We start from the raw sequence: 22,675 nt of genomic DNA on the forward strand, positions 1-22,675 counted from the left end.
TCAGAAGAAAGACCCAATTTTTTTTTTGTTTTGTTTTTTGGAGGGGGGGAGGCAGGGCAATTGGGGTTAAGTGACTTGCCCAAGGTCACACGGCTAATAAGTGTTAAGAGTCTGAGGCTGGATTTGAACTCAGGTCTTCCTGACTCCAGAGCCAATGCTCTGATTCACTGTGCCACACAGCTGCCTGAAAGACCTGATTTCTAATCCCAATTCTGCCACCTTTGGACAAGTCACTTTCCCTTCCACCTCCCCAGATCTTAGTTTACCTGTTTGTAAAATGAGAGATGTCTTTTCTAACTCAAACATTCCATGATTCTATAACCATTACCATCAGCAGGAGCAGCCGTAAAGAAGAGAATGAACAGAGAGGGAAGGATGAGTGTATCACTCTTTGGAACCTTCTGGAGACACCTGGTTTAGATAAGGACCACTGTTTCCTATCTCTCCACATACCTAAATGCTGTTCTAGAAACATCAAGTGGTTTCATTCTCCTCACTACCAGGCAACGTCTGACATATCCAGATGTCAGAGATTACAAATACAGATTCCAGAGAGAGTGAATTCAAATATTTTCAATGAAAAATCTGAATGTATGACAGAGATAGTGAAGCAAAATGTTAGCAATGAAGAATACAGGTGTCCAAGACAGTTCATTCAAATGTCAGGAACAGTTAGGTCAGGTGTCAGACATTAAGGATTCAAAAATCTGAGATTAGCACTCCAGATGTCCAAGACAAAATTCACACATCTGACAACTGGTGGGGGAAGGGGAGGGTGAGATGAGGAAATCACATAGGCACTTAAGTACCTGTGCTTTGAAGGAAGCAGGGAGGGGAAGTGTATCCAAGAGGTAGAATTTGTGTACAGAAAACAGCCAGTGTGCCAGACTGGCTAGAAAGAGACAGTGTATGAAGGGAAGACGTAAGAAACAACCTGGAAGGGAGAATCTGGTATGGTTGACTACAGAAGGCACTGAGTGCCAGGTTGAGTGTTTTGTGTTTTCTTCGAGAGGCAAAAGGGAGCCATGGAAGGTGTTTTGAGTGGGGGAATGACAAGACTTTTATGAACATCAGTTTGGCAGCTGTGTGGAAGACATCCCTAGGAAGCCATCTTTTCTTCAAGCTAAGCTTCTCCAGGTCCTTCACCCAGTTCTTTTGTGGTACCATCTTGAGGCCCTTCCCTATCCTGGTCTTCCTGTGGATGCCATCTAACTCGTCAGGGTCATTTCTAAAATTCAGTACCCACAACTGGATTCAATTCTAGAGGTATGGCATGACTGGGACAGAACAGAACTCTCACCTCCTTTCTGCCTATCAGTGCAGTCTAAGATGGCATTAGCTTTCCTTCCACTTTTTGCTAGCATTGCTATTGACTGATCAAACATTGAGCTCGAGGACCACTAAAATTCTTCGATTTTTTTTTCAGATGAACTGTCATCTAGCCATGCTGTCTTCCTCTTATACTTAAGAAACTAATTTTTTTTAATCCAACAGTATCCAACACTACTAAAGTTCATCTTACTAGAACTAGCCTATTAAAATTTATTTTTTCACTTCTGACTCTTACATTGTTACTTTCCCTCTAAGTTCTGTGTTATTGGAAAGTCTAATACACATGTCAGCTGTACCTTTAGCCAAGTCATTGCTAAAAATATTAAACAGTATAGGGTCAATGCCCTAGAGGTGCTCTAATTAGATACCACCTCGATATAAATCCGTTAATGATCATTCTAGGGGTCTGGTCATTACATCTAATGGTACTCTAGCCAACATGATTCCATCTTGTCCACTGATAATAGCATGAGAAACTTTTGTCAAATACTTTGCTAAAATCTGGGCAAACTATGCCTCCCGTAATCCATTTGATACATACCAGTCTAGTAGTCCTGTCAAAAAAAGAGAAGGAAGGTTAACTCGACATTTTTTCTTGGAGCTATGAAGACTCCTTCTCTAGATAGATGTTCAGTAACCATTCTCTTGAGAAATTCATTCTAGAATTTTGTCTGGAATCCAAGTCAAACTCACTATCTCATAGTTTGTGATCTCTCTCTCTCTCTCTCTCTCAAATTGGAACAACACTTGCCCTTGATTATTCTTCTGGCACATTTCCCATATTCCATGATTTTCCTTTTTTTTCCCTTTAATTTTTGAATTAAATCCAATTGATTTATTTTTTTCTCTTCCCTCCAACCCATCCCCACCACTGAAAGAGGAGAAAAGAAAACCAAAACCCTTGTAATATGCTTAGTTATGCAAAACAAATTCCTATGTTGGTTGTGTCCAATAAGTATGTCTTATTGTGCAGTCCTGAGTCCATCACCATTCTGTTAAGAGATAGGTAGCATGCTTCATCATCAATCTTCTGGAATTATGGATAGGTGTTGTGTTGATCAGAATTTTTACAGCTTTCAAAGTCGCTTGTTACTGTATAAATTGTCCTCCTGGTTCTGCTCCCTTCCCTCTGTATCACTTCATACAAGGCTTCTCTGAAACTGGCCCCTTCACCATTTCCTATGGCACAGTAGTATTCCATTACATGCCCATGCCATCATTTGTTCAGTCCTTTCCCTATTAATGGGATGTGTTTCCAGGTCTTATACTACAAAAAGAGTGACTATAAATACTGCTTTCCAGAATGGCTCCAATTCCCAAATTCCACATTTGTTATTCCCACCCCCACCTCCCAAGATTTTTCAGAGATCTCTCAGTGGCCCAGCAATCACATCCAACAGTTATTTCAGTACCAAAAGCTGCAATTCATCTTGGCCTGATGACTTGAACTCATTGAGGACAGTTGCTTACCATCTCCTCACCTGTCTGGGGTTTCGACTTCCTATTAATCATTTTTGTCCTATCCCTTTCAGTCTGGATATCAATCTCCTTGGCAGAGAAAGCAAACAAAAGAGTCCAGGAGGGAGAGTGAAGTTAAGATTAGAATGTTGTGGAGGGCATGGCCAGGAGTAGGTAGGTCAGGCAGGAGAGGAAAGGAATAAGGTAGGACAGAAAGATCAGCTAGACAGGGAACAAAGCCTCCTTCAGGGTATTGTCTTTCAATGTGCTTCAGCTACCTCCTTCTTAGAGGCTTCAGGGGCCAAGGAGAAAAGCCTAGTGAATATGTCCATCCCTTGTCAGAAAGCCTTAAAGGGGCTAGCAGGTGGATGGATAGCAAGGCTGAACTGAGTATGAAGAGAAGGTACACTCCCATCTTAATCACTCTCAGCTCCTGCTGCACCTCTCACCAGCCACGTAAGGCTCTGAGGGCACCCTTCTCGGTGTCTTTGGGTCACTCTGGATCCAGTCCAGCATGGGCCAGGAGTCAGGCTGGAGAGAGACCCACACCTGCTTGATGGGTGTGGGCCTCACCCTCCAGCCAGCCCTGCTCTCACCCCCAGGTGTTCTCCATTGTGGTATTTGGCTCCATCGTGAATGAGGGCTATGTGAATAGTGAAAGTACCCCAGAGCTGCACTGCATCTACAACAAGAATGAAGGTGCTTGTAACTATGGCATTGCCATTGGCATCATTGCCTTCTTTGCCTGCATCTTCTTCCTCGTCCTTGACCTCAACTTCCAGGAGATCAGCAGTGTCAAGGACCGGCGGCGGGCAGTGCTCCTGGACCTGGCCTTCTCAGGTGGGAGACAGGAGGGTTCACTAGGGACTTCTTTTTGAATAGGGCACCAAAGGAGTATAAGGGAGGCTTGGGGTTCAGGACTCAAGGTGGGATATTTGGATCATGGAAATCAAGATGGGGACTTGGGAGGGGTCAGGATAAACATTCTGGGGTTTTGTCGTCAGAGAATTTGAATTGGGAGTTTGAGATGGCAGTTTTGGGTTGGTGTGTGTCCAGATGGAAGTCTTGGGGGGGTCAGATTAGGGGATTTCTGAGAGGTAGGCATTTAGGTTTGGAATTCAGGGTGGAGGGCTTGGGGTCATTGAAGGAATTTAGGTATCTAGGGGATAGTTTGGAGGGGTAGGGATTTAGAGGGGTTACAGTAGGGGGAGGAGAACTGAGATTTGGGGACATGGCAGGGAATGGAAAGGGGATTGTGCATGGAGGAAACTGCTCCATCAGCCTCCCCCATCTGAGTTATTCCCCACTCTGACTTCAGGGCTCTGGTCCTTCCTGTGGTTTGTATGTTTCTGTTTCCTGGCAAACCAATGGCAACAAACCAAGAAGAGTGAGGAAGTAAACCAGGGGGCAGATGCAGCCCGGGCAGGCATTGCTTTCTCTTTCTTTTCTATCATCACCTGGGTGAGTATGGGACCAGCATCCCTCAACCTTCTGTCACTAATAAGCTAAGGCTGATCTTGGCCCTTTGTGTGGTGCAAGAGATAGGGCCTAGGACTCTGGAATGGGGGTAGGGGCTTGGGAACTTCCCAGAGTGCCATCAGGAAAGCCACCCAGCTTCCTTACCCCATGGGGCCCAATGAGTTACAACTGCCTCACCACCATCTCTTTTCCTTTCCTCTCCATCTGTTTCTTGATCTCTTGCCACTATATTCTCTGGTTGTCTCTCATAGTTTCTAGATCTTAGAGTACCTAATCTAACCCATTTTACAGATGGAGAAGTCAAGATGGGGAGGGAGTTAGTTACCTAAGGCCAAACAAACAGAGCCAGGACTAAATCTCAGCTGTCTTGACTACTACTCATCAAACAACTCTTTGCACTGCCCAGTTTCTATCTTTTGCTCTCTCCACATTTTTGTTTAGGTATTCAGTCTATTTTCCCTTATTATACTAGTTATTTCCTACTTGACAGCTGTTTCCTTTTGCTGTTCTGGGTTTCCTTGGAAGCCTTTGTGGCCTGTTTGGGGATTCTGGCTGCTACTGTTACATTAACCTTGCTCATTCTGGATCTCCCCACAGGTGGCCCTCACGGTGAAGGCAGTGCAGAGATACCGTCTGGGCACTGATATGTCACTCTTTGCTACAGACCAGCTTAGTGCAGCCCCTGGCACCAGCTACCCTGGATACCCAGCAGGCAGTGGTGTGGAGGGCACTGAAACCTACCAGAGCCCCCCCTTCACCGAGACGCTAGATACCAGCCCCAAGGGCTACCAGGTGCCAGCTTATTAGTAGAGCTGCCCACCCCGTGCCAGGGCCACGGGGTACTGTGAGCATGTTTGGGCTACAGCTATGGCCTGTCCCTGTGGGCCAGTCTTGTGGACTCTGTACAGTGGTCTCGGTTCTCGTCTCACCTCTAAGGGTTAAGAAAACAAAATAATCACACAGTGTTCCCTCTAAGTCTGAAAAGGAAGGAAGGAAAGAAGGGAGTTGGGGAAGGAAAGGAGGCCAGTGGGTAGGAGGGAGGGAAAGGAGAAAGGTATAAAAATGGATATGGGAAGGAAAGAGGCAGGGAAAAGAAGGCTGAGAAAGAAGGCAGGAAGAAAGCAGGAAGGTGGGAAATTAAGTGGGAGAAGGAGTTAGTTGAAGGCCGCCAAGTACATTCCAGGAAGAGAAGGTGGAAGGAGGGAGAAATGAAGAATCATACTCTAACTACAGAATGGCCTTAATAAACATTAAAGTTAGAAAGTAAGGAGGGCAAAAGGGAGGAGGCAGTGAGCATTTTGTGAATGCTGAAGGAAGGAAAAATAGGAGAGGAAGTAAGTTAACCTGAAATCATGAGCTCTCATTGGGAATTGCTGAGCCCAAAGCTCCCCAGTCTTTGTAGGATGGGTGCTACTCACCTCCTAACCCCACCCACAACTGTGCCCCTCTGGGGGCCAGGCCTCTGAGTCTTCAGTACCTTCTGCTCAGGGCCAGCTTCTACCCACTAGCTCTGAATCAGGACAACCTGCTAAGTTGGACATTCTGAACTTCCCCAACTCCAGTCCCTGGCTAGGAGGGGCTGACTCTTCTTCCCCCATCCCGATCCTATCTCCTTTGGCCTTCTCTAATAAATTTTCAGAATGAGCCAAACCCACCTGGGCCCCCAAACCCTGCCCTGCTGGGGAGAAGACTCAGGGTTTTCAGGGTGCTCTGTCCCATCCCTCCCCCAAAGGCTGAGGTGTCTGTTGCCCATCCTGTGCCAGGCCCCCTGACTTCTCATTCCCAAGTCTGAAGGAAAAGGTCCAGCTGAGTAAGGGGAGCCCCATAACCCCTACCCAGGGAAAACAAATTGCAGCAATATTTTCCTTAGAGGGAACACTGACCCATTTTAGCAGCACAAAAGGTACATGTGTCAATATTTTAGCCAATAATCAATTTAAACGGTTTCTTAAATTGATTGTATGTGTGAGATACTGTCCATTGGGTATATTGTATTTTTCTATCTTGCTCTCTGTGTATTACCGTGATCGCAATGGGCTTTCTATGGATGTCAGGGCCATTCTCAGTGCCCCTGAGCCCTTGGTGGCGCACTCCCCCAGATCCCCAGGTCACTTGGTAGTGACATAAAAGTTGGGGCTGCTGCAGCAATGTGTGCATGCCCCCAGAAAAGGCAGGAGTTCCTGGGAGGGTATTCCTGTTAGTGCCTCAGGGATACTTTCCCCATGTCCTTCTTTCCTGGCCTAGGGGTTCTACTCCCCAACTAGCCTCCCTGCCAAGCCAGGCCTAGGCTGCAGAGACAGAGCTGAGGAATGGGAAGTGGCCAACATGGTGGTTAAGCACTTTGCCTTCTATCAAGGCCAGCCTGCCTGGGGTAGCACTGACCTGCCACCTGCCCTCCCTCTACCTGCCCAGTGCTTTCTGGGAGGGGGGAATCATCTAGGGCTTTCTGCCAGAACTTAACACCCCAGACCCCTGCAGATGGGTCTGAGCTGACAATATGGTGGGATGTACCACAGGCAGCAGCAGCAAGAGCCCTGCCCCTACGTCTGGCCCAATCCCTACTGCATGACCTGGCCAACTCCCAACCCACCCTAGGGGATCCTTATAGCAACTTTGGGTGTGGGCAGTACTGTTCAGTAGTGTCTGTCGTAGTCCGTCTTATGTGCAGTGGTTTTGTCAGGTAGGGTAGTATGCCCAGCGACACGGAATGTCATTTACTCTATTCTTATGGACTCATTAGGGAAATCCTAGAGTTGTTGGTGTTATAGCTAATAGAACATGCTTTAGCCTTCCTGCATTAACTCCCCAGACCCTTGCCTTTCTTCCCCCATTAAGCACCCCCTGCCCCGCCCACACACACTCTCCCAACCACCAGCCATTTTCCCTTGGTCAATAGGGGCCAGTGTTCATCCGTAGTCAGGGCCCTGCTCTACCAGCTGAAGCAAAGCATGCCCATACTGCTGCGATTCTGAGCATCGCGCCAACATTCCCATTATTGGCTTCTGCTCACAAGCGGCCGAGGATCCTCCAAAGGAATCTTCTCTGAAAGTAACAGGGAGTCAGACATTGAGGCTGATATTCCTCTTGCCTCCCTTGACAGCTAAAAATACATGCCCAAGTCCAGGCTTTGTGGGAGTCACCACTTTTCAGAGAGGATGCAAGACATACACGTCCCCTGCCTGGCTTGGGTAGGGAAAGTATATGAGTGCTGGTTGAGGGTGGGAGGAAATAAGGACATAAGAGAAAAAGGGAGGTGAGGGGTCTAGAACTCTGCCTCTTTTCCAGATTTAAATAATAAATGCATTTGACACATCTACAGGATGTCCAAGGAAGACCCCCCCTTCCTTTTCTGCTTTCCAGTCCTGTAAACAGTGCATCCACATACCAACTGTACCTGCCATCCTCAGGCTGATAACTGTGTCCCCTGGCTCAACAATGTCTCTTCCCCAGAGAAGCAAGCATTCACAGAATCTTTCTGTACACAATAGGTTCAGATGATGAACTGTTTATGTGAGAATGACTTTATGGGCTAAGTCACCTCATTCCCATCTCAAATAACCCATCTATAACTTCTGCCAACTCTCCCCCACAGCAGGTGGGCTGGTTGGTCACTGGCAAGCAACCAGGGGGTGCTCCCTCCCAGCCCACCCTCCTGGCCTCTTCCCTCCCCTGTTATACACAGAGTTCGTTAGAGGGACCACTCACTCCTTGCTGGAGCTCAGCAGCCTGGACTCTGTTGCATTTAACCCTTCAATTCTATACTAGTTTTTAATATCAAATGGATACCAAATGTGGTTTGCCCATTTAAGTTTCGCAGATACCTCTCTTTAAAGGCAGGCCGCTTCCCAAAGCTGCTGTTGTTAAGTAAAACTATGTACATTGTAGTCTAGGGTGGACTGTGTATGGAACCGTCAGTAAAAAAAATGTTTACAATTTTTTTGTATATATATATATATGTATACACATACACACACACATCTCTTCTGAAAGAACAATCTGTGATTGTGTATTTTCAGTGTCTGTGTCCCAACTGCAACTTATTTTCAATAAAGAGTGCAAATGAACTTGTGTAGCCTGGAGACACCAGAAATGCATTTTTCAGCAAGGGGAGCAGCAAGGTCAAGTCAGACCTTGTCAGAGCCCTCGACAGGGGTTGTAGCTGTGACTGTCACCAACTTGCTATCCTGGCCTTTATTTAGCAAGACCCTAAAATGAGGGGGGTTGGGCAAACTGGGCTCCAAGTCCCCTGTACGCCAGCCCTTGGGTAGTATCCAGTGACTCGAGGCAGCACCAGCAGGACTGCTGTGGGTCTGCAGAGGCCCGCTGCCTCTTTCCTCACAATCTTCTTTGTGGGAGAAGAATCCTCATGGGCTGAGGCTAAGGTGACTTCTAAGAGGACAGCAGGAAGCCCATTTTTAAGTAAATGGGAAGAGATAACAGGGTAGTGCAGTAACTTTCAAGGGAAAAACACCAACGTTTTAAAAATGAAGGTAGCTTTTATAATCGAGAACTGGGCTAAGAAAAACTGGTGTTGTCCTAGATAATCTAGAATAGAAGAAACCACAAGAAATAATGTCCATTTCATGGGAATGAGTCTGAGATTGCTCTGACTGAGTACACCCATCCTGGAGCCATCCAGGAGATCCTGGTCATAGAGCACTTGTCCTTCCTTCCCAGCTACTTACCGGACTCCTCTTGAACCCCCAAGGGCCTGTAAGAAATGAAGCCTCTGGGGGTGGCCAGGTAGCACAGCGAGTAAGAGCACAGGCTCCAGTGTCAGGATGACCTGGGGATCAAATCTGGGCTCCAATACTTGGCACCACACCCAGAAATAACTGGCCATGTAACCTTGAGCAACTTACTTAACCCCAACTGCTTTAAAAAAAAAAAAAAAAAGAAATGAAGCCTCAGCAAAGTAATGGTCATTAGTGGATACAATGAGCATCCCTCAGAAGATAGCCCCAGCCCCGCACCAGGCCTGTAGCCAACAGTACATATTTGCACCAAAAGGCTGGAGCTGGAAATGTTGCTAAGGCCCTTTCATCACAGCAGTCTCACACAGGACCACTTTTATTAGCAGTGGGTGGGGATTACCTATAGTCTGGGCCCAAGACAGACAAGTTCTCAAATCACTTATCCCTAAGCAATGGCCAAATACCCAGTATAGAGTGAGGCCTCAAAGAATCTGCTACAAATGCTCCTGTGCTATCTCAGAGTGGGCACTCCTTTTTCCTGGCCCAGGAGCACTAGAGGAGAACAGGTCAGGAATCACCCTATTTTGATGGGCAGACCTTGGTCTTCTCCAGCAAAGAACCTATGACTTGGCCTGGGGATGCCTGGAAAAAACAGCCAGGAGCCACCAGCTCTCAATGGCCAGGCCTCTTCATTCCAGCACTGACTTTGTGACCTAGGAACATCCATACTCTCCTAGTGGAAAGCAGAGACTAGGACCACCAAGCAACAATGTGCAGCAGTTTTTAATGTTCCAACTCAACCGCATCAATACATCCAATCATCAGAAAGACAGCTGTTTTTAAATACAAATTAAAATAATCATGACCACTGCTGAGAGAAAAAGAGAGAAAGAAAAAAGATAAGCCTAGAACAATATTCTACATGCTGTACTGCAAAATAAATGTATTTGAAGATAACCTGTCTTATTATAAAAGGTCAAAAGAGATTTTTCGATCCTGCATTCAGCTAATCCTGTAAAGATTATTCCAATTCAAGTAGCACGATTTTATTTTCACTTTCCATTCTCAATGTTCTTTAATCACAAAATTACCAACCGTTTACACACTGAACAGTCTCACTCCCTCAACATAAACCCCATTTCTTTCTCCTCACGGTAGCTCCTCTAATCTGTGTGACTGCAGGCAGTTCTGGGTCTGTCCCAGCATGGTAACTGGCTTCAACACCAGGGAAAGGCCCCCAAGCTACAAGAACTATCCTCCTTCACCCTCTCCCCACCCCCCCAGTCACTTGATAAAAAGTAAAAGAATAAAGAGCAAGATTATCCTCATTCTGGGAGGAAGGCAGTCTTTACTTGGCTCCAAAGAAACCCAACTGTATTCCTGAACGGCGGGTGGTGGCGGTGTACTGAGTGGGGCAAGGTAAACCTGGAAGATGACCCCATCTGGCTCTCCCTCCCCTGCCCGATCTGCTAACCACACCGGGTGGCCTGGTCTACTTTTCCTGAGGCATTTGGTGCTCTGGCGTTTTGGTTTCTGCAAAGGGGAGGAGAGTGTGTGTATAGGGGGTGTGCATTGGCCCTGTGTGGGGCTGTCCCCAGGGACAGCCAGCCAGCCACACCCCTGGCAGCTGTGGCTTACCAGACCTTACTTCAAAAAAGTGCAAATAGGTGGTGTGGAGATTGTTCGCTGGTCTTGATGAAAGCTAACTGATAATTCTGCTGATGGCTTGCAAGGAGGGGAACTCTTCATCTTCAATATGCAGGGCTCTGTGGGTGCCCAGGTCATCCTGGGTTAGCACCTGCTGGCAAATGGGGCAGATGCAGCAGTCCAGTTCAGAAGGGGTGCTAGTTGGCCATGCACTCTTCTTGTTCTTTCTAGATTTGGGTGCTCCCTGCTTCTCCTGGACCTGGAAATCATTGTGTGCCGACAGCAGCTCCTGCTGCTTGGCTGTGTCGGGCAGGAGCACCAGGAGCTCACTGAAGATTTTTCTGAAGTTCTCCCCGAGGAGTTCCCGGCAGCTCTTATAATACTGCGCTGCAGAAATACGACCCTGAAGTCCAGGAAAAAAACAAACCAGCCTGTCACAAGTTCATTTTGTTCCTCGATACCAGACCAAGCTAACTGCCCACTCCCCCCACCCCCAGCCTTGCTGCCCACTAACCTGTCGGAATTGACCTGAATGGCTTTTAAATTTGTTGAATCTGGACTCATCACTCTGAAGGAGTTCCTTTATGGACTGGATGAGCTGGAAGTTCCTTTGCTGGAAATTCTCAGGTATCAAATAAGTTCCTTGGCAGGGACCTTGCCTGATATAGAAAGGGAAGAGGAGGAAGGGAAGGAGGGGAGAGAGATAGGGAAGAAAGAGGAAAGGAAGAGATGGGGGCGGAGGAGTAAATATTGATATCTGCCTATTACCCTTGGCCTCACCCTGGAAAATAAGTGAAAATAATAATTTTTTAAGAGCTGAAAGACCATCTCCTTCATTTTAAGGAGGAGAAATTACAAGAGGCAGAGACGCTAGGTGACTGACCCCTAAGCTCTCACCCAGTGAGGTCGTGGCAAAGCTGGGACTAGAACCCAGGGCTCCTGCCTCCCAGTCCAGGGCTCTTCCCCTTCCATGCCATGGCCCTGCTGAGGGGCCCTGCCCTGGGGCCCGAGGCAGCTGCACCTGTGTCTGTTTTACAGCCTTCCCACCCCACAGTGTTCTGGTGAGGGCGGAGGGCCTGTGTCCTCTTCTAATGGGAGCAGCTGGTGAGCATTTCCCTGCTGAGCATGCGGGAGGGAGGGCCCCGGGGATACTATCAGAAGAGTGACAGCACCTGAGAACACAGCTGCTGCAGCTACTTCTGGGGCATTTCCTTCATCCGAAGGGCGGACCGAGGAGCCAGAAGTAGGAATGTACATCCGGGGCTGCCTCTGAGTCACACAGACCCCACACCAAGAATCACTGAGCAAAATGAAATCGGTCCTCTCCAGGAGAGCTTCCAGCGACAGGGCTGGGGACAGCAACATCCCAAGTGAAAAGGTTTAGTGGAAGCTGCGTTCTGACACAGAGGACAAGTCTGTTACAAATGATGTCGAGGGGAAGGAAACAGGAGCTGTTGGGCAGAGCTGCTGTGACTGCACCTCCCCAGCCCCATGGGAGGGCCAGCCCTGCCTGGATGACAAGGACGACATTCAGAGATGAGATGTGTTTGTTCCCTTGGGCAGCAGCAGGCGCAGCACACCTCAAGCGCTCCCTGCCCACTCATTCACAGTTAGCCCTAAGGTGACCCCATGGTCTTGGTTCCCTACCCACCTCCTCCCTCCCTTGAAACACAGGCTCAGCTGAATCTGGTGTGAACAGGATGAAGCACTCGAAACACCTGTAACTTACTCTTTTATGGAGGTGGTGATGGACTCGGAGATGCTGTTGGATGGGATGATGGTAAAGCCCGGAGGGGGCTTGCTAATGGGTGGTGACAGTCCTGGAGGTGGTGGGGGGCTCTTTAATAGCACCACAGAGTTAAAGCCTAGGAAACCACAAGAGAAGAGGAAGACAATATGAAACGTAGCACAGGCACAAATGGTGGAGGGTGGAGACATTTACTTCACCCTTCCCCCACCTGCTGCCACTAGAGCAGGAAATGCCAGATTTCTGGGACTGACAGGTAATAAAGCAGACAGAACGCACTGGAGCCCAGAGAAAGGTCCCACAGGAACAAAATGACTGTTACTACAAAAAAGCCAACAAATGGCACCATACAGGCACAAAAGACCCCATGGATGTTTCTAAGAAACATCTGTAAATCACTGGTTAAAGCTACCACTTCTTTTAGTCAAGCCAGCTGTGCAGCTGGGAGAGGCACCAGGGGGTGGAACTGTCCTCAGGGTGGTCCTCTACCCCAGGTTCTGAGTTATTATGGAATGGCAGGGTAGTTGGGCCTCTTTCAGGCTCCATCCCACCAAGATGTTACAAAGAGAAACATCTCAAAGAAGTTCTGAGCACAGTGCGGGCCTCTTCAGTACAGAGAATGACCCCATTCCACTGGGCGTCAGACTCCAGCATTTCCTTAAGCAAATACCACCTCACTGTTCTGAGCTGTAGCATGTCCTCAAGCACACAATATTGTCACTACAGAGCTTGTAACCTGCAGGCAGTGTCTATGCCCACCTTCCTCACATGACAGCGCTGCCTCCCTCTAAAAATGAAAACAGCAATAGACTCACACCAGGTCCCAACCTCTCACTACCAAAGAAAGACTCTAGATCTCAAAGTCACACCCTGGTGAGGACCCAGCTACTTCTGCCCTACTGATCCCTCTCACTTAGTGAAGCTTCCATAAGAAGAGGCAGAAACACATGGAACTTTTTTCCGCCATGACTCTTCATTTCCATCAAACAGTCCTTTTCAAAATCCCCATAACCTACCACAAACATGTTACTGCATACTCCCCAACCAGAAAAACTCAGACATGCCCAAAGCCCCCACCCCACATAAAAGGATTTAAGGGGTGGGTGGGGATATGAGAGTGTAAATGCACCTTTCTGCTCCCTCTTGGCCACATAGCCCTTCCTTTCATGCTGAACTAAAATGGAGAGTTTAGGCCCCATTTGGCATCTGTAGCCCGGCAAAATGTTCTCCAGTAATCCAACCATTATAAGTCAATGTGGCTAAAGAAGTGTGGAGATGGTTATAAATGGGAGGTGACCCAACGTCAGTACAGAGACCACAGGAGGGGTGTCCAATGACATGCCTGCAGGGCTCCAGGACCATAATTTTAAAGATGCTGAGAATATCAGGAGTCACCTGGTCTACCCTCTTCCTCTTCCAGGTGAGGAAACTGTAAGCCTCAGAGAAGTGACTTCCCAGGTTGCACTCAATGCTAGATTATCAGGTGGGACTTGTGAGGCCAGAGCACACCTGTCATTTCTTAGCTGGGACCTAAAGGAATTCTACTCTAGATAGAACAAACCAGCCATTCTACTGGGAACACACCCAGTAGATCCCAATGTTCCTGGTTTCAAACATGTCACTGAAAGGAAGCAGGTCTGCTATCCAAGTGACAGGCACTAATAAATGACATTTCTTGACCCCAGAAGCCTTTAGAATTAACTCAGCACCCTGGAGTCTGAGCTCTGGCCCACTCCTCCTTCTCCCACCCGCTCCTGCCCGCTCCTGCCCAGGTGGGACCATTGCCTGACTGCTGTTACCTGGTGGAGGTTGCATTCGGGAAGGCCCCGCACTGCAGAGAGCTGGAAAGTCTTCCTGAGGTAAAGGGCACTGGTTAGTCAGTGGTGGCTTTGTGAGCCCTGGAGGCTCCTTGGGGACACTGCCAACATGGGCTGCCTTTTCTGAATGTCCATTCACAATGGCTGCAGGCTTCTCTGAGCCATTAGCTGTGACCATAGAAGCCAGTCCACGTTCAGGGCTGGGAGCCTTTTCTCGCCAAGCTGGCTTGGCAGTCACCTCTGGCACCGGTGGTTGGGGTGGAGGTGATACCGAGCTCTGCTTCTCAGCTCCCATCTTCTTCTTCTTGCTCCCCTTTGTAAAAGACTGAGAGGAAGACGCAGCCAGCAAGGAGGAGACATCAAACATGGTGGGTGCATTCCTGATCTCTTGGGTGGTCAGCCCAACGTTGTCATCTTCATCATCAGACACCAGGGCTTTGTTGTTCTTCTTGCTTGCCTTACCACACCCTTTGGTGATCAAAGAGGGTTTCTTTGTGGGCTGGCTGGAAGTAGCCTGGACAGGTGCCACCGGCCGAACAACACTCTTACTGGAGCTACTGTTCCAGGCTGAAGTGATACTGGACACAGCTTTGCTGGGCCTCATTTTTGACACAAGTGCTGGAAAGTCCTCTTCTTGGAAGGCTGAGGTCTTCTGGGCAGTGACTGTATAAGTAAGCGACATCCCCGAGGAGACAGTGGGGGCTGAGGAGGAGGAGAGGCTTGGGAAGTCTTCTTCTTTAAGTTTAACTGAAGCTGGCTGGAGGGAACTGGGGCAGAGCGAGAGATAAGATGTCACATAACCCACTTGGGCCTTCATCAGGGAGGAGGGAGTTGGGAAATAGCCTGAACTTGGTTTGCTTCACAGAGGGGAGGAGACCCACTACAAATCCCTTTTTATGCAAGGCAGGAGGCAACAGAGGGCATCACCCGTCTAAGCAAACCTTCATTCCCCAGATGGGCCCCTGCAGAGAGAAGAGATCCCAAAGCAGAAACCCTTTGGATGGGACTCAGGTGGAAAAGGGATGTGTGGCTATCTAGAAAAGCCCTAAGGGAGGACCATTTTCAGGTGAGACTTCAAAACTCCTTTAGACACCCAGTCTAGTCATTAATCAAAGAGCTCATGTTTGGGCCCCACCTCCCAGCTCCCTGTCAGCTAGAAGATCCCTTTTTTTAGAGAGGCAAACCCTTGCAGGAACCAACCCATCCCTCTATGCCCCCCAGGATCTTAAAAAATGTTTCTGACAATTGAGAACAGACTCAAGCTGCCCCACATACCTCTGCAGAGCTCCCCCTGCTGCCGAGCTAAACGACACAAAGTCCTCTTGGCTTGCAGGACCATTAGCAGTGGCCTCTTTGGGAGCTAGGATCAAGGACAATTAACTTGTAACATGAAATGATGGCAAGTGCCAAAAACCAGAAACTGTTTCTATGAAAATCTCTTTAGTTGTATGCTCTAGTCTTGGGACCTTAAAGTATACCTTTCTCTTCAAAGACTCTCATGCAACAGATGTCACTCAGCAGGAATCATGACTCAGAAAGGTTCATGAAGAACTTATTCTGAACTTTTATTTCAAATAGAAAGGTTAAATATATAATCTAATTTTGTATTTCACATTGCATTGGTCTTAAAAATAATAAAGGATGGTTATATATTAGATTATATGTGGCTTAGTACCATTTTCTCAGAGGAATGCAATCCCTTAGCTGAGACTTTTAAAAAATCCTAAAATTTCAGCTTCACATAATAGATTTTCCCATCCTGGATAAAGCAACTTGACTGTAATTCATTCAAAATCCATCTTTTGCTGCAGAGCAGTAATGTCGTCCCTGCCTGTGGAAAACGTTCCCAACCAAGGGACAATGGCGAGAGAATCCCAGACAAAGGAGGGTGTGGTGCAGGCCCTGCCTGCTGGCCACCACTGATCACCTGGGGCCTCAGCAGAAGGCTTATGGGCTTTCCTGGAGTTCCGAATTTCTTCCGAGTCCTTCCCCTCGTCCTTCTTCACTTTGCTGCCATCCTCTTTATCCTCAACCCATTTCTTTTCTTCTTGCCTACGTGCAGCTACTGATGCCCTCACTGCAGCTGCTACATCTCTGTCTTCTTCTTCCCTGAGGTGCAGGAGAAGGAAAAGGAGAGTCCTTTAGAGTCAGGAAAAGAATCTAAGGACTGCTACGAAACATGTCCCAGGTTGTCCAGACAAAGCCTGACCTGTGGCACCATCTGCTGGAAAAGACTGGGAACTGAGATTCTAACCAACTTCTCAGGCGTTCCCCTGCCCTCTTTCCTTTGAGAACATGGGAGGATGTGGCTAGGATCCCAGAAAAGGAAAGGGACAGGAACTTGTAGCCATACTTGAGATTTGAGGCCAAACCTCGTTGTAGGTCTGGTCTATTTTTTCTCTCTCTGCCTTATTCCACCCTTTAGTCAATGACCCCCCAAGTTGCCAAGTGATAGCCTCTTCTGTGTCTCTACTACTGTTGCCAGTCTTTGCCCAGATGTCCCTTAGCTCACGCTAAGACAAAGATGGGGTTTTCCTCAAAGGGGCTTTTGTAGTCCTTTTGGGGAAAAGCAACACCAGCTCCAAATCCAATGAACCTACGAAAATATACAAATATACAGAGCCAAGAAGTGCCAAGTTATCAAGGCCTGAGTCCATATCCTAAGACCCCACAGCCTGGCCTGCTGGGCTGCACAGACTTCTCTGACATAGCTGCCACGTGGCCCCACGAGAGAACACCACCAGTCCAAGCTTTCCCTAGAAGAGCCAACTCTCAGCTCTAGGTGTCTCTTTCCTTTCAAAGCTGATGACTTTTCTGCACCAACCTCAATTCCAGGGTATTGGTGCACAGGCTTTATCCACATGTCAGTGACTTCTCATTCACCTCCCCTACCAAAGAGGTATTTATTTAGCTGAAAATCCACTATTGTGCAAAACAGTACATTTTTCACCAATAGTAAGGGAAAGGTCACATGTACAGGCTCTATACAGAAATGGGAAGGACTGATGGTTAACAAAAAGAGATTTGCACTCCCACAGGTCTAATTGTGTCTATTCAACAGTCAAGAAGTCAAGACTCTCTTAGAGAAGGTTTGGGGTTAACCTATGAGTGGTGTCATTCTTTTTGCTTGTAGTGTCTCTTTAGGGTGTTAAAGAAAAAGAAAGCAGGAGTCTGGATTCTCCTCCTAAGCATACCATCCATGGGAGGAGTAATTCGGACAAGAGGTCTGAGAAGCCTCCTGGTGGGTGTGCCCAAAGGGGTCTGCATCAACATCAACAGCAACTTATCCCAAGAATGAAGCACTGGGCAAAGAAAGACTACATGAGCAATGGCCCATGTAGACAAGAGAAACTGGCTTCAAATCCTGATTGTAATGCTTACTAGCTGAGTTCCCTTGGGCAAGTCACAATCTTATCTGTAAAATGAGAGGGAAAGGATCCCCTCCAGCTCTACAGCAATGATTCTATGGCCTGAATTCAAATACTCCTCTGTCACTTACTACCTGTGTGACATTGGGCAAGTCATTTAATCTCTCTAGGTCTGTTTCCTTGTATGAAAAAGGAGGGGGCTGAACTAGAGATAGGTTTCTTAAGTCCCTTCCCACTCAAATCTATGATTCAAAAGTAATCAGTTGTCAAAAAGCAGTGGTCCTGTGACCAGGATTCTTGCTTATTTTTCTTTAACAAAAGGGAAGCTTATGGAAAGGGTTATCCACATCCAGAGAAAGAATTAAGGAATCTGAATGCTGATTGAAGCAAACTACTTGCTCTCTTTTTTGGTTGTTTTGTCCCTTCTTTCTCATTGCTCATTCCATTGGTTATAATCCTTCTTTATAGACTGACTGTTTAATATGGAGGTATTTGTAGAACCTCTATAATGTTGCATGACGCCATGGGGGGGGAAGGAAAGGGGAAGGAAAATGTGGAACTCAAAAGCTTGTGGAACTGAATATTGTAAACTAAAAGTAAATTTACAAATTAATTAAATATTTAAAAAAAACACAAACAGAGGGAGGCTTCAGTTGGGAAGAAGAGAAGGCATAATTCTAAAAAATTAGTGCTATAAAAACAAATGGAAATCAATAAAATAGCCTTTTTTTTTTTTTAAGACAGAGGCTCTGCTGGAGACAGAAATTTATGTATTTGGGGATTTACTAATTGCAATGAATCTATTCACAAAACTGTTGTATGTTCTGGTCCTGGCCTGACTGCTAACTTGCTGTTTAACCATGGGTCAAGTCATCTCCCTTCTGTTTTCTCATCTATAAAAGTTAAGGCTGGAGCCGGTCTCTACTCCCTGTCCCCATCTGAGTCTAGGATTCTCAGTCTGTACAACTTGGGGACAAAGTGACCTTTTGGAGGCAGAGCCCTTCAGCCAGCCCCCACCTCTAGCAGCTCCCCCACAAGACACCCTGTGTGCTGCCAAGAGAGGAACTTCAACAGCAATCAAAAGCCTCCCACCTCTTATACCTCCAGCTTCCACGTCGATTCTGCTGAGCACCACGCCCCCCGGGCCTATGGGCCCGGCTCTGCCTGTTGTGCCTGTCCACTTCTTCATAGTCATCCCCACCAATGACACCTAGAGGAAGGCAGAGGGTTGTTGCTCCACCTCTTCACCCTTTCTCAGAGCTGCCCCGAGCCCCACCACCCACCCCCTCCCAACTCTGCAGGCTTGTGGCCTAGGGTAGGCCTCCTTTCCCCTCCCTCCCTCAGACTCTATGGACAACAGCTCCAGGAGAGCAAAGAGATGAAACGTACCCCTCCCCAAACAGAGACCAGGGACATTCTGAATCACTGCTCTGGTCTAAGAATATGCTCTTCTGGGGTGGGCTGAGGCTGCAAAAGTCATGATAACACTGCTTCTTCCAGTTCTTTTTTTTTTTTCCTTTTGGAGAGCAACTGGGGTTAAGTAACTTGCCCAAGGTTACATGGCTGGTTGTTTTTTTTGTCTGTGTCAAGTGTCTGAGGCCAGAACCGAACTCAGGTCCTCCTGACTCTGGGGCCTGCGCTTTACTCACTGCGCCACCTAGCCGCCCCCTTCCAGTTCATTTTTTTTTTTTAAAGCAATTGGGGTTAAGTAACTTGCTCAAGGTTACACAGCCAGTTATTTCTGGGTGTGGTACTAAGTATCAGAGCCCGGATTCGGATTCGATCCCCACACTGGGCCGGTGCTCTTACTCGCTGAGCCACCTGGCTGTCCCCCCAGTTCATTTTTAAAGGCAGTAAACTAAATCTGTCTTCCTAGGAACACAGCATGGAAACCTAAGTCTTAAGTAACTGTCATGCAAAAAAAAAAGTAGAACAGACCCCATACAATAAAGTGCTAATCCTGTGAGCCAGGAGCTCTAGAACCCTCCCAAGGACAGAGAGCCAGGCACACTCACCCTCACCCCTGCGGGCGTGCCTCGGGGCATAGCTAAACTGCAGGTCAATCTGCCGGTTCTGTCGCGCCTCTGCTCGACTCTTGCTGTGGCATGAAGTCTTATGAGCCTTGTAGTCAATTTCTGTGCGGAAGGCATGGGTGAACTGCTCGGTGTTGCACCTTCCCTCCTCACAGAGAAAGTGCTTCTCACGGAAATGTTCACGAAGGTATTCATAGTCACTGAAGTAAAGTAAAAAATGGGGATGGATATGGTTAATATAGTAATCCCCAACAGCACACCACAGCACCTATTAAGGAAGCATGGCAAATCTCAAGAAGCACTTGCAGGAGCTTTTCCTATGAATCCCAAGGAGGAAGTTCTACTCGACCCATCAGATGGGTGCATCAGTATCCAAATACACTGCATAGGAAGTAATAATGATAGGGAGCTTATTCTATCTTCAACATATCAAGAAGACCATAAATATTTCTGCAATAGACCAGACAGGACTGGCTGGATCTCTTCTTCTCATCCTCATTGAAAAAGTAACACTAAACATTTACATGACTCCCCTCCACCCCAAAGACAACAGAAATGTTTTATAAGCACAGGTCATTATTTTCGACAAGATTTTTACAGAAACAACGCTAAACACATATCCATGTGCATTTTCAGAAAGAAAAAGCTTTTCCCTTTCCCCTAATCTTCAAGGCTGTCATGTTGGAGCAAGTCCAACTACATGAATGAATGGATCTATGTTTAATTGTTATTAGTCCTGTTCATAAGTCTGATTAGAAAGAAATGTGGATTGGCTTGGGTTTTTTTGCTAGGAAAAGACGAGTGAGTGACAGAAAATAATTCTGTTCTCTGAACTCACAACTCAGTTACAAAAAGCAGCTTCAGTCTTAAAGCATTTTATATTCCCAACAGAAATAAACATCAAAGGATCCTGACTTATGACTAACGTGGAATCAGTCAGGGATAACTTGGCTCAGCTGCTCAAATCCCTAAAAACAAAGACTTCAGGAAACACTAAGGCCAGCCACCCCGCTAGGACCCACCCTGGGTACACGGAACCCTAACTTCTGTACTAAGCAGAAAAGAAAATACAAGTGATGCCAATTCCCCATAATTAGCCTTCCAAGTAGAGCCCTTACACAGCACCCCAAACTCCCCACCTCCATTCTATCTGTGCTCAGTCAGTCCCAGCTGGGGCATGACGTATGAGGTCTGCTTTTTCACCAACCTGTAATACTCCTGAGCACCATCAGAATCACAGAAATGGCAGAAATAGTGGTCTCTCCTCAGATGTTTCAGGAGCTCATCATTGTCCAAGTAACGCTCATCACAAAATTTACACAGAGGATGACCCCGGTGCGATGTGTCATCTGGGTCCCCATGGATCCGATGTCGGGCAAGGTCCTTGCGGGAATACCATTTGCGCTCATAGGTAAAGATCTTAGGGAAAAAGAATAAAGGCATGTGAGGGCATAAGGAAGGACAGCAAATACCTGACAGGAGGAGCCAGTCTCTCACCTTCACCACTGATTCCTCACACTCCAAAGACGTTTCTGAAGACGCTGTCCTCTAATCTCTCTGCTCATCATGGAATTCAGAAAGAACTCATGGCTGAATATTAGATATAATTTTCTCTAAGAAGTAACCCAGAAATTCCCACTCTATATGTTCCCAGTGTCTGATGTAGAACCCAGAATGGTCCAGGCCCTGTCAACATCCATTGAGATACAAAGAATTTTTTTTTTAGGGGCAGCTAGGTGACACAGTGAATAGAGCATCAGCCCTGGAGTAAGGAGGAGCTAAGTTCAAATCCTGCCTCAGAGACTTGACATTTACTAGCTGTGTGACCTTGGGTAAGTCATTTAACCCCAATTCCCTTACCTTCCCCCCTCCAAAAAAAAAAAAAGATTTTTTTTTACCTGAACTGACCAGCTTTAAATCAAGATTATTTTCTATCAAGCACCTCCCAGTGACCCAACTCCCCTGCCCAAAAGTAAACTATCACACATTAAAGCCAGAATGGTACATTATGGAAAAATTTGGTTTTATAAACTATATTAGGGAAGCATGGGCTCATTTAAGAGAGGGATTTTGAATGACAACTATATTGAAAAGACTACAATCATCTACATGGTATATAGCCCACATTCCAGCTTTCCAAGGAGTCATTCACTGCCCAGCAGGTGGTCTGTGCTCACAGTAATTTGTCACAATTAAGAAAACCTAGTAGAGATGGTGGAGAAAGGGCTTTCTTTGGTGCAAATCTGTCTATCTAATGGGGAATAGCCAGAGATAAGTCTGAAGGTTATTACAATATTCCAGATAAGAAGTTATAAACAAGGATGGTAGTTATATGAGTGGAAAGAAGAAAATGGATACAAGAAATGCTGTAGAAACAAAACTGAAAGGACTCAGCAAACAACTGGGGATGGGAGAGTGGGGATGGGAAGGCAGGGTTAAGGGAGAATGGAGGGATCCTTAGCAAGGAAGCTGGGAAAACGTACAAGTTGATGAAGACTTCAGTTTGGCACTGGCTGATGTGAGATGTCAATGGCATAACCAGTGGAGATGGGCAGAGCACAGCAGGATAACAGGGCCAGAGTTCAGGGCAGAGATCTGAAGTTTTGCTTTTTTAGTGGCTGTCTTAGGGTCTTGTAGAAGTATCAACTAATCAAAGAGGCAATATCATATGGTGGGGGTCACTGTAGCCCATGCCAGCCCTGACCATGAGCATTCATCTTCCTAAGGTCAACATAATCTACTTCTGGATCTACCCTTCAGCACCCACTTCTCTGGGTAGGGGATACTGCAGGATTCGCCTAAATTTCCAATTCCCCTTCCAAAACGATTCATCATGAAGCTGGGCTCCCCATCTCTGCCAGGAGAGTGTGTCCAATTACAAAACACTTTTCACACAAATAAAGTCAGATCTAACTAACTGGAAAAACATCAATTGCTCATGGCTAGGTCGAGCTAATATAATAAAAATGACAATTTTACCTAAATTAAATCATATATTTAGTGCCATATCAATCAACCTACCAAAAAATTACTTTGTAGATTCATTTGGAAAGCAAATTTCATGTGGAAGAACAAAAGGTCCAGAATATCAAGGCAATTA

General features: G+C 46.8%; 2 protein-coding genes across 3 annotated transcripts in view; one reads left to right on the top strand and one right to left on the bottom strand.

Moving 5' to 3' along the window:
* Window positions 1-8,333, top strand: part of SYNGR3 (synaptogyrin 3) — a 12,247-nt gene extending 3,914 nt beyond the window's left edge. The window contains exons 2-4 of the mRNA XM_069062815.1: window positions 3,393-3,630; window positions 4,109-4,251; window positions 4,867-8,333. Of these exons, the coding sequence (XP_068918916.1) occupies window positions 3,393-3,630; window positions 4,109-4,251; window positions 4,867-5,076 (591 nt within the window). The 3' untranslated portion in view covers window positions 5,077-8,333. The remainder of the gene's footprint in view (window positions 1-3,392; window positions 3,631-4,108; window positions 4,252-4,866) is intronic.
* Window positions 8,334-9,728: 1,395 nt separating this feature from the next.
* ZNF598 (zinc finger protein 598, E3 ubiquitin ligase) overlaps window positions 9,729-22,675 on the bottom strand; it is a 35,297-nt gene continuing 22,350 nt past the window's right edge. The window contains exons 4-12 of one of the 2 annotated variants that reach the window (XM_069062807.1): window positions 20,783-20,994; window positions 19,558-19,775; window positions 18,644-18,752; window positions 16,102-16,283; window positions 15,450-15,534; window positions 14,157-14,941; window positions 12,340-12,475; window positions 11,125-11,269; window positions 9,729-11,013 (exon numbers count right to left, since the gene is read on the bottom strand). In XM_069062807.1, coding sequence (XP_068918908.1) covers window positions 10,666-11,013; window positions 11,125-11,269; window positions 12,340-12,475; window positions 14,157-14,941; window positions 15,450-15,534; window positions 16,102-16,283; window positions 18,644-18,752; window positions 19,558-19,775; window positions 20,783-20,994 — 2,220 coding nt within the window. In that variant the 3' untranslated portion in view covers window positions 9,729-10,665. Of the gene's footprint in view, window positions 11,014-11,124; window positions 11,270-12,339; window positions 12,476-14,156; window positions 14,942-15,449; window positions 15,535-16,101; window positions 16,284-18,634; window positions 18,753-19,557; window positions 19,776-20,782; window positions 20,995-22,675 lie in introns of both variants that reach the window. The other variant, XM_069062802.1, reaches the window with a different exon arrangement.

The sequence above is a fragment of the Petaurus breviceps genome, unplaced genomic scaffold (assembly GCF_028583685.1).
Source record: "Petaurus breviceps papuanus isolate PSGF00001 unplaced genomic scaffold, PetGlider_PUasm1.0 138, whole genome shotgun sequence".
In the NCBI taxonomy this organism is placed as follows: Eukaryota; Metazoa; Chordata; class Mammalia; order Diprotodontia; family Petauridae; genus Petaurus; species Petaurus breviceps.